The sequence below is a fragment of the Pieris brassicae genome, chromosome 8, assembly GCF_905147105.1.
Source record: "Pieris brassicae chromosome 8, ilPieBrab1.1, whole genome shotgun sequence".
NCBI classification, from domain to species: domain Eukaryota; kingdom Metazoa; phylum Arthropoda; class Insecta; order Lepidoptera; family Pieridae; genus Pieris; species Pieris brassicae.
In genome coordinates this window covers 5,254,231-5,266,561 of record NC_059672.1, presented here as the reverse complement: position 1 = coordinate 5,266,561, position 12,331 = coordinate 5,254,231, and the positions used below count along the sequence as shown (strand labels likewise).

Genomic DNA, 12,331 nt, shown 5'->3' with positions numbered 1-12,331 from the left:
AGGGCGAAAAGCTTAGGAAAATTTTCAAATGAAGACAAATTTTTAAATGTTGGAAAATCATTTATTTAGTTTAGGAAAATGAATGAACTACTTAAATATGTAATTGAAATTTTATTAATCAGGGCGTACAGGCTCCTTTTTTACATTCTAAAATTATTTGTTAACGTAGCGAAAACTTATTTTCAAATATTAAAAAAAATAGTTAACATTTTGACAAGATATGTATTTCTATAGGGTTTCACTTCTTATAATAAGTTTATACATATTTAATTTCTGAATATCTAAAATCGCAAACCTTGCATTCCCAAAATGGCCCTCCCGAACTGTTATGATTGCTTTATTACAGTAATTTATCATAGATAACGTAAGATTAAAAATTCAGAGCAAAGTAATTTTCCATGAATTTATCTCCTACTAGCACGTTACGGCATTCGCGTGTTTGAATCGACCTAAGCGATTTTTGATGACCCGCACCGGATAGATACAAAATTCTTGCGTTTTACGACCGTTTTTATCAACTAATTGCCCCCTTATGATAACCATGGAATTGCATTGGCATCCGAAGATACTTTAGACCTTGACCCACTACAAACTCTTGTTAGTCAGAGAACTGGGACTATAGCAGTAGAACTTATACAAATTAAAAATCATGTTCTCCAGGCCGACGCGGCTATGTCAGCGTATTGAGACTTGCCATACTATGTATGTATGAAAAATAATTCAGCAAAACACGGAATTTAGAAGAGTAGCTGTCCTCTTCTGACTTTCTACCTGACTTTGACTAGATAGTCATCGATTTCAAGTAACACATCACGTTCATACGAGGGTTTACGGAGATGTGTTTGATTTCTGTCAAAACAAAGATTGTGTGAGGTTCGACTAAAACGCAAACTGAAGAAACCTATAACTATAACTACTAACTATACTTGGTAATTCCGTAATATGTTATCTTATCAATAACTGTTTATAATACAAATCTATAATGTATCGAGAGAATCTTGATAATAATACGGAAAACATTTAAGATAAATACTTATAGTACATAATTAATGTAAATTTTCCATAACGATGGAATTATCATTTCTATATACGGTATGATAAATGAACTTCAATGGAGTCCTTTTTTAGATATTGACAACTGGTGATCTTCATTTACTTTCACGGAAATTTCAAAATACTTTATAACTATCTCTGATTGTAATCTGCGGAAAATTATTATTTATATTCGCAACAATTCCCATAGGTATTTAAAACTTTGGGAGATAAATATCATGTTCAATACATACTGCTAATTTTAATATTAAAATAAATGATAAATTGTATGTATATATGAATATTAAAGTAGGATGTATTCCGAGCATAAGTGGTATTATGATTTCTAGACAACAATATCCCTAACACGTGTAGCAGGAAAAATCTCTTTGTGTATAAGTATAACATTATATATAAGTATAACAAGTATAACATTTTGTAGTAATCTTTGATGCGTCCATTATTTTGTATTATAAAAAAGCATAATAATTATATGCTTTCAAAAACATTTAAAACATTCAGTAATTAATTGAAACCTCTTTTGTTTTTATCATTATTTTAGGCCTGTTTTTAATTATAAAGAAATTCATATGAATTTAGGAAATCTTAACCACTTTATTTTTTACTAACATCATCACTGATTTTCCTGTAACCGATTTATATAGGCACAATTTTACCAATACAAGTTTTTACATAGTACGTTATCACGTCGTGGCGTATTATTATTTACTTTAACATTATATGGCGCCTCTAATGTCCACAGACTAAATAATTATAACAATTACTATCGTTGCGTGATAGAACCCCGCCTCCTGCTACTCGTCAAAATAATTCATAATATTATTATAGTGTTTAGTTTTGCGAGTATAAATATTACGTTTTTACTTTATTACGTTATTATAAGAAATGGCTTAAGGAGTAATGTAAATAAATCTGTATAATTGACTCGAGGTACGTAACAAATGGATCTAGGGTTTGTTGATAATTTCTAGTTTTATCATTATTTCTTGGAGAGACATTTAACTAGAGTTAGGCCGGGACTCCACCAAAGCGGAGATTTGTGCGGTGTGCTGTGCGAGAAGAAATGTTTTTCAGCTCGGGTGCGAGGCGTTGAGTGCTCAGTACGCCTGCTGCCACAAAAGGTTGCGCCCGCACCGTCATCTCCGCACAACGATCTCCATTGAAGCTGAGCGGAGAGCAGATGTGTCAATAACACAATTCTTATTGGTCGTTTATTAAACATGTCCTCTCTGCTCGTCTCGTCTCCGCTTTGGTGGAGTCTTGGTCTTACACTTCGTTAAGAGTTGTTCCCAAATATAAACCACATATTAACTAAAATAGCTTAAATATCTTAAATTCCGTCTTCTCGACATTTACAATTCAGGAATTAATCGTTACGGTAAAGAATAATTTTATTTCAACATTAAAACGATTATGAGTACCACTGTTAATTGTATTTATTACGCTGCAAACTTTTAAGTATTGCGTGTTTTAAACACGTGCCAAACCACATTTCAATTAAGTCACGTGGCAAAAATTAATCATACGTATTTTTTTATAGAAAACTGTTTTTATTAATTACAACCTTCTGGGAGCCTCATTTATAGTTATTATAAAGTAAAAAACAATTATTTACGCTCGTTGGCTTAATAAGTAGGTCATGTTGACTTTGGTTTTTCCAAAAGGCACTAAAATATCTTATTTATGTGAAAGATTAAAGAAATGATTTTTCTTGTAGAGAGTTATGAGCTACGGCAAACAATAAAGTTTTATAATTAAGTTATTTTTCTTGATTGATGGTATCAAATCCAACCTTTTTAATACGTACATGACCTTGACAATTGAACATTTTAATTAACAAGAATTCGTGGCTCGTTAATAGAAATTTATAGTTACAATTAGTTATCGTATAAAAATCGAATACATCTTAATTATCAATTTTATTGCAATTGACTAGAAAACAGTCCATGAGGTGAACGCCCCCGAGAATGAACAACAATCCACGAAGCCGTCTAGAATATCAATTATTATTATATCACCATAATTTCAACTGAAATAGTCTTTATATGATAATTTTAAAAACTATTGTTCTCTCCAAGATTTTATAAAAGGTATAAGAAATTCGCAAGTCAAGTCGTTCATTCACTATTAGAATAATTAAATAAAATGAAGTACAAAACGATGTCTTTCAGGCGTCCGTAAGAAAATATAAAACTAAATAAGGTGAGTGCAATATGCGAATCTACATCAGATATTTAAATTAAATAACAATGAACTAAACAAACATATATTTAAAGAACGTTTTGTCACGTTTATTTATTTAAAACTAAGAGAAAACATTTGATATGTAAAGCTATATACACGATAAACAATAATAGCACAGACTATAGCAATTATAACAGACTATGTAAGGCTTGGATTAATCTTGAATAAGAAGTAATAACTTATAACTAGCTAAAATAATCGATGTCTATGTCCAACTACGTATTTTTTTATTCCCGATATTATTTAAATAAAAAACGATATGTAACTGTTCATAAAGGTAGATATGAAAGACCGCACATGTTGCGTAGGTTTATCACATACGTTAAAACAGAGGCATTATTCAAACGTTTACTGGTTTGTTAGTTGTTTGACCTCGTGTTATCGCGGCAAGCCTTCGTCACACTGTGTACATACCTAACTTGTAACGCCAGCTTTACACTGGCGCCGCGAACGTAAAAAAACTACAGATATTTGAAGACAGAACGTATGATTCATTAAATTTATAATATTCATAATATGATCAGTAATAATAATAATAATTAAAAAACGACAAAAATATGTCTTTCCTCCATGTTTGATTATGTACCATTTCGAGTAGACTTGCCGAGAGAGGCCATGGAGTTCAAGTGCACAAGCGCTAATTAAATATTTAAAGGCCTGAACCCAGAGCTGGTACTTTTCTAGGTTAACGAATAAATATCGCAATGAGGAAAGGCCTGTTGAAAGGAATGTCAGCTTTTAACGTACACTGCCAAAGGGACCAAACTTTTGAATTGATTTGAGTTTTCTATTTATCCATTTTTAATTATTATTATTTTCAAATTATCTATATGAAATTCCATTTGCGTGGTTTGGTACCGTTAGATGTTTCTATCTAATTTGTACCACGGGAGAGTATCTAGTCACCCACAACACGGATGCCAAGCGTGCAACCGTTTCTAAAACAAAACAAATATTATTATCATCACATTATACTACCAACTCAACGCGGTTGCACTAATTTTTAGCCTGGAAAGCACAGAAGGCTAATCACCGAATCGATTTCTTATCACGAAAATGATAAGGAAAATATACTATGGTTTTGCCGCTGTTATTCGGTATTTCCAATCTGTAATATCATTCGAATGACTAAAGTTAGCTCAGAAGTAAGCTTTACGTTATACATAAGTGCATATAGGCATTTCGTTATCCCAACTCAATGTCGTGAAAATCGATATTTTTTCATCAAGTTAGCCTGAGACCAACCAAAGAAAAAAAATGTAACTTCTGATTCACCTTGCAGTTTTATTGCGTTGTAGCGATCATTTATAAGGTATCGTTATAAATTTGGTCTACTGATTATTACGCTATCTGCAGTCTTTAGCCATAAAGTTTTGGGGTGGATTATAATTTTATTAACGAGGGCTAATGAACTATTGCTACCTGTTAATGCAAATATTGGTCGTAGGTTCACAGCGTATTTAAATTGTTCTATGTAGAGAGTTATCATAGTTAAGGATACAATAATTAAATAAATAATGCAATCATTAGAATTTAGAATGATTCACTCCTCTCCGAGCGCTACATAATTGATCGAGGAACTGGATTTAATCTTATCTACCTTACACGTGCCCGTACTACTCGATGTTTTTGCAACTGTACCGGTCCAGATTCCTTAGAATCATACGGTCATTCCGGCATGAGTCAGCTTAAAAGAAACATTTCTAGCGAAATGATCGTCAATCTTTTATAGACTTGGATTTTACGCTCGCGTTTTTTGTTTGGACATTTACGCTAGTATTACCGAGAAATGTTCGATTGCAATCACTTCTAAGTTAGTTTCAACTGATAAGTCTTAGTACCAAATTTACTAAGTTTTTCCGTAAAAGGTCGGCAACCCCCGGCATTCCAGGTGACCTTAGACAACGCGTATTATTTATAAGTAATAATTAGCATCCGCTTTTACCTGCTGTGACCACGTAACATAAACAAAACTTAACTCTAAAACTATGCATATTTAAAAAATGTAATTGTTTCAGTGCACACATTCTGAAATACTAGACTTTTTACTATTGAATTATAGGTTTTAAAAAAATCGGAATACCTTTTTTGTTACGTAAAACAGGTTCATCTGATGTTAAGTGATATCTGCTTTACCGGCTTTAATATCTAGTTAAATCTAGATCCAGAACAGTGAGTTTTGGAGCGGTGCAAAGTCTAACAATGTTTTACCTTAATACGTTAATAAAATAGACTTTGATCATACACGATCTTAGATCGAGAATTATTTTAATTTTTATCACGCCTTCATTAAATACAAAGGAATAATCGTAGCACTTGTCCAAATATTGCTCGAAAACATTATTAAATATCTCTCACTATTGTTTCTAAATGGTAACGAGACTATAAAACGTACTCGGGGCGATAACGTGCTCGTTTGCAATCCCATCCACAATTCAGCACAGGGACCACACGCGCGCCCTCATCTCATTAATTCAATCGATACGCCCTAACTAAAACATAATGTTAGCAACGTTGTCACTGCTTTATTGCTCTGTAAACTGACTTCTGTGAAAATATTACACGCCGTTTTAGACTTACATTGAAAACCTTTTCATTCGAGCGTAGTTTTTTTTATATTTAGAACGGTTTTCTTTACGGCTTCGGCATTTCAAATGTCGTCGATAGACTACACAATAGCTCACGGTAGAGTGGCGCACAGCTGACGGGCGTCTCCCTGGCGAATGCATTTAGAGAACATTAAAAATGGATTAAGATTATACTATGGGATTTCTTAGAATTTGACACGAGGCGTTGATGTATCGCCTGAAGGATCTGATAAATATTTTTTCTCGTCTATTTTCCGTCGTTGAGGGCATGGCCTCGAAATGTCGTCATAGCTTTGAAGAACATTTTCCTTCCCCTTACTGAAAGGGTCAGTTTCATATTGTGTGTTCGGATATCAAAGTCACAACATCTGCAGTCTCCTTATATGTCTGCCGTCTGGACAGTAAATACAACGTATGTTGTATACAATATAGGTTAATAATATAGATCAATAATACATGTTTTTATAGAATCCAAACCGGCATAATGCCTTTCGTTATCAACGTAAAAAACTAGTATGATGTTGAGTGGCCTTGGTGAGTGTCATTTCCATTATTTAACGCCTAGAGCCTAATGTTGTGAATATTTGTTGTATATCTGGTTTTAAGACTTGTTTTGTGTAACTACTGACGTACATGTGCATGTATGGACTAACACACATCTGATAGTTGGCTTAGAGATGTAGGAGACTAATGCACTTACACTTTGAACGTCATTGAGACTGAAATGAAATACGCTCAAAAATCTAATAAATACCAAAAAGTAAAAGCGGTCTAAAAATGTTTCTACTTAAAGGCAAAATAGTGTTGATAACGACGATAACGCTGTCCTTGTCTTGGTGGATATGATGCTTGAGTCCATGCAATCCTTGACCTTCCTTACCCGGTTAGTGGCCGCTTGTTAAATACTGTAGCCAGCAATCACCACATATTTTTACTTTTTCTATCCTATACTTACAAATTTTTGTGCCATTTAACTGTTTAAATAACGATAAACCATTTTACAGTCAGTTTTCAGTCGTATTTAGTACTTAAGGAAACGTTTAGTTAAGTTATTTAGTAAAGATATTGTTTTAATTTTTATATATAAATATGTACCATTTTTAAATTAACTAAATGGAAGACTACGGCTGATAGAACCTTATGAAAAAGCCTGTATATTAAATATATCACTCGTGCTACGTCCTCGTTTAATCTTTATTTTGTATTATCTGTTAAATACGTTGTCTAAATCTACGAATAGTAGCACGACAAGAATCAAGACGTTATTCTATCCTGGTACTGGAATCTCTTCCTTTTAAGGATTTTCATAAGTTCTCGTGTCTGGTTTTTCAAATAAATAATTGTAACCGGTCTTAGTAACTGACCTCCATAATGATTGATCTTTATGTTTACATGCAGGTTTTATCACTAACAAAAAATATACGGTCAATAAATGTTCTAGTGAAAAAGTAAAGTTTCTTAAAGTATCCCTCAAATCGACACACCTTCGAGATTTTTTGTTGTTGTGCTGAGCTCTTAAGGAAGATTATATAAAAACGTTCTAAGCCTAAGTATCTCTGTTTTCTTTATTTTTTACTCTGGGTAATGGGGGCATTACTACATTCTTTTTGTTTCTTTTCTTTGCAGTGGTCTGCTGCAAGCGTTTTGCCTGGCACAGTGACGGATATGGGTGATATAGTGGTAATAGGTGATTAGTGTGAAATGTGAGGCATCAACTAGTGATAGTGTTAGTGATGTAACATTCTATGGAAGTGTCTGTGTGTTCTCGGAATGTTCACGAAACACGGAAAGACGCTTGAGCGGTGTTCTCACCCCTCACATAGAAGCTGCAAGAAGAAAAAACAGCCCCCACATACACCCTGGAAATACTTGATGAATTGCCCACTCGTTAGAAAATGTTTTGGTATAGTATTTTTATTTTATTTTAACCTTGCCCTTTTTAATAATTTATGTCATGTTACCTCTTTTATTTTGTATTGTATTTGTTGGTCGTTAAAACTTAGGTAATTCGTGTGAAACTGGTATAACGACTCGGGCAATTTGTTTAAAGAGTATATTAACTCTAAATTACACGATAACCGAGATTTATGATAATGATTTAATGTAACAATAAAATTTGTGGAAAATGCTTTAATGCGTAATAATGTTTCCACTGGTTACACAATGTGTACATTAAATTGAATATTAAACATTTGTTTCTATACAAAATTGTAGTAGTTGAGTAGGTCTTTTGCCTCATGCCGGCGAATCACGTGTTGGATGCAAGAACTTGCAACTCTTCTGTAAAGATTTGTAAGGCGATTGCATTGTAATGAAAGATGGTTGTTTTATCAGCCAGGCGCGGGGTCTCTTGGTAGAATGCTTACGTGACCCAAAGTTACCCCAACAGTGACGTGATTGGTGGGAGGGGTTTAGTGGGTAGGGCTTTTAGAGCAGGCGAGTCTCAGTGCGGAAATGCACTCCCCTCATTAAAAAAAAGGTCTTTTGCCTCATCTCATTTATTATCAATACATCTTATGACAATCTTATGACAATCTTATGACAATGTCATACAAATAATACTATAATGTGATACGGCTCCAATACATATACATAATTTTAAATCGTTTTAAAAGTATGGAAGGTAAAGGGAATTTCTTTAAAGAACGCGAGGTAGTAAAAATCTCGTATGATATTGGTCGAACGAAGCCGGCCTCGTACAGCATTCCTCGGCGCTCTGATTAGTTCGTAGATCTGTTGCAAAACTAATCCACCAACTCATCATTCTCTGCATAGATTAGTTTTACTAGACGGGAAGCAATTTACTATTTACTTAGGTATAAACTTGTACTGCTACGAATATCAGAGAGTACAATTTAAGTGTTCGTGAAAGATAAAACGTTTTAAACCTCTAATAACTTTTGTTGTATTGCATTGTATGTGAGTATCAAAAAATTATAATAAAAATTATTTTGTTCACTTACAAGGCGAGTCCTTCACATAATTGATTATCTGGCCGATCCTGGACATGGTTATCATTGTTTATTGTCCTCATGAAAGTATCTTGTGCGACGATCAAGAATTTCAAGGCGAATTTTCAAGTTCGTTTTTTGTTTTGCTTCAAATAATTTAACCGATTCGAAGGGCCCGATCACAAACAACTTTTTATAGCACGGTTTAAAGGACCGTTAAGGAAAAGGATGTTTATTTAATTCATTCTTCATAAAAAAATCTTTTAGATTTTTTTTGTCTCAAAAACTCTGTCTATTCGTATAGCGAAGTTTGGCAGAGCCACTTCGTATACCAGTCTTATGACCAGTTGATCAACTAGTTGTGTGAGTTCACTTGTTGCGCTTTGGCAATGTCAGTGCGTCCATCTCGTGAGTGACGGTGGTTTCATTACGTTACATTAACCACAGACTCGACGAGCTGTAACTACTAGGTATGGGGGCACTGCTAATACTCAAGAGCGTTTTAACGAGATTTTAATGCTTTGACTTGCAAAATTTATTACCACTGGCGCCAAGGAGTGGTTGTCTTCAGGGATTTAGTACGTAAATAATTTGCAATGCTAGCAACTGCTTAGTTATGAGTAATTTTATACGATTCATCTTTGATCCAAGGATTTAATGTTTTCGCCGAAACGTTTTGATTTAGATTTTGCTTTCAAACGTAAAATGATAAATGTTCTTGTTTGTTACAGTAATGAAACGGTCTGGTGTCATTGTTAATAAAATATATATGGATTTTTTTTTGCTAGAAGACTGATGCTTGTAACATTGATTTCAAACAAATAACACTGGCCAACACATAATTTGACATGAATTGATATTTTAAGTCCTAATTAGACGAAAAAAGTATATGACATACAAAATTAAGCGATGTATTTTTTAAATTAAGATGAAATCATTAAAATTTATATGATAATGGTTTTTATTAAGTTTTACTATCAAAATTAGTGAAAAATAATATATATGTAGTTATTTTATGATGATAAACCCGATCTCTCTATAATCCCCAAACGTATTAAAACATAGTATTATTACTATAATTATTACAAAAGTCTTTATACCAAAAAAGGTATTATATATTTTCATATTCGTGCACATTGCTCTTGGCATGACTGATGAAGGGCGGTTTGCGACTCGGGTTAGGTCGCGGGGTGGCAGTCTTGCGTTTAAATTTGCTTTCAAACTCTCACAGCGGAATCCGCTCTCAAATCACTCGTAATGGAGTCATTTTACGATTTGGCATTCTGATAAACAATAACCGCGGCAAAAGCGCCGCTCGAGTGACATTGTTTACATTTGGAACTAAAATTCGATTCTCAAAACACTTAGGCCCAAAAGTTGTAGGCATTGTGATAAAGATATTTGACATCTCATGTAAATTAATATCAATACACATAGTAAACGACTCTCATCTCTGAGGTCGTAGGTTCGATCCCCGGCTGTGGATGGATTTTCGTTTATGTGCGCATTTAACATTAGCTCGAACGGTGAAGGAAAACATCGTGAGTAAACCGACTAGTCTTAGACCCAAAAAGTCGACGACGTGCGTCAGGCTGATCACCTACTTGCCTATTTGATTAACAAATGATCATGAAACAGATACAGAATCTGAGGCCCAGACCTAAAAAGGTTGTAGGGCCATTGATTTATTTATTATTTATTTTACATATAGTAAACAGTTTAACCGAAACCGCGTTTTTGTACAATTAGTAAATGTATCAAAAAATATAGTTTTAGTTTTTGGTATTATTCTCTAATGCCCAAAACTGTTTAGCCGATTTTTATCCGATAATCGCGTTAAGATCGTTAAAAAGTTCTAAGTTACCGTATGATTTAGGTAATTTTTAACTATAACATTCTAGTCGCGTCTTGAGGCGGGTAGGCCACGATTTTTCCCGGATGAATGAATGAATATATTATTGATATTTAGTATGCGACGCCGCCGTCTTAGATTGCGTTACCTTGTCGCCTTGAGGGACGCACTGCATATTGCATTTAGCTGTTGTTTATGTTTATGTATACTATGTGAAATAACACATGACAGGTTACAAGAAAAGAGCGTAATTCTTAAAAGACCGGTGATCTTACTGACGATATGCCTCCTGCCCGTTGGACACTGTTCTGTAAAAAAAAATTGTTTCTGCTTGGATAACCGAACACTATACGCTAATGGTCATAGAAATAAAATTCAACCTTCAACACTACGTAGCAAGTATGTGTTATTGTTCCATTTTTAATTGAACATATTTGATATAATATTTGGAATGGAGAAAGTTATGACTTTATAAAAGAGAAACCTTAACGTAGGACGAACAATAAGTGTAAGCGAGGTTACAGTAGGCAGACATGTTTTAGAATATACATTAATAATATAATAATATGTAGTCTCATTATTTGATAACGAAACTTAATTAATTTGTACCACTTATACAAATTAATTAAAGATATATTTTATTATAGCAACAATAGGTAATCAAAGTGTAGAAATTTGAATTTAGAATTATTTATACAGTTTCAAATAACAAGCAAGATGTTATTTGGAACACACAGTGAACTTAGAATGTGCAATAGTCATTAGTCACAGTTTGGTGAAATAATTAAACCCCTGTCAAAAATTTATTAAGATTAAACGAAGTTGGTAAGAAAGCAGGTTACATTTTGAATTTAGAATTATATCAATCTGTATGAAGCATTTTCAAGATGTTACCAGTCGCAGTCCTGAATTATTTATGATCTGTGGATTCCCATTCGATGAAATAACATATTCTGACTTCGATTCGGATTGATGGGTATCAAGGAAATATTCTTTTCACATTTTCAAGAATTTTCAAACTTTAAATCTCATGGAAACAAACAAGAATTTTATAAAATTCGAAATATTTGCTTCTAACTAAACCGATGCATTGCAATTTGCATTTTTATTGAGTTTGTAGATTACATCATTTTATTATGTAGAGTTCCCGCTATGACTACAATATCATATACTTAACATTATAAAACTATACATGGTTTGGCTTTAACAAATATATTGTTTGATTCGGATACTTCAAATATAATGAAGGAATAACAAAACGCTACGATCGATTTAAGGCGTAATCGCGGACACAACTAGTCTTATATATCCATAATCAATATATTAATTATTAACCTATATAATTTATACTAAAGTTACAAAATGGACTAGTGTTTCTTGTTGAATACGTCATAAAAGTAGTTGTGATAATTTAAATATAAATATAAAAACTAATTACTTTATTTTAATTACCTTTGTAACATATAAATATTTATGTAGTATTTTAATGATATGATGCGAAAAGATATGAAAATGCATTCGTTCTTCTCCCTACCCAGTGTTAGAAACACTCCCGTTTCTAGGACTACAGTCCAGTTCATTGTTATTTATAGAGATTTTTGAGCCTCAACTATCCGCAAAGCAGCTGGATTTGCAGAGGTCCT

The 12,331-nt window shown here is 33.2% G+C and overlaps 1 protein-coding gene across 7 annotated transcripts in view; it reads left to right on the top strand.

The window, feature by feature from the left end:
- LOC123713873 (dual 3',5'-cyclic-AMP and -GMP phosphodiesterase 11) overlaps positions 1-12,331 on the top strand; it is a 155,412-nt gene that overhangs the window by 60,246 nt on the left and 82,835 nt on the right. For 2 of the 7 annotated variants that reach the window (XM_045667778.1, XM_045667777.1), the window contains one exon: positions 7,512-7,788. The exons of the other annotated variants lie outside the window; for them this stretch is intronic. In XM_045667778.1, the coding sequence (XP_045523734.1) occupies positions 7,656-7,788 (133 nt within the window). In that variant the 5' untranslated portion in view covers positions 7,512-7,655. The remainder of the gene's footprint in view (positions 1-7,511; positions 7,789-12,331) is intronic. 7 annotated transcript variants of the gene reach the window in all.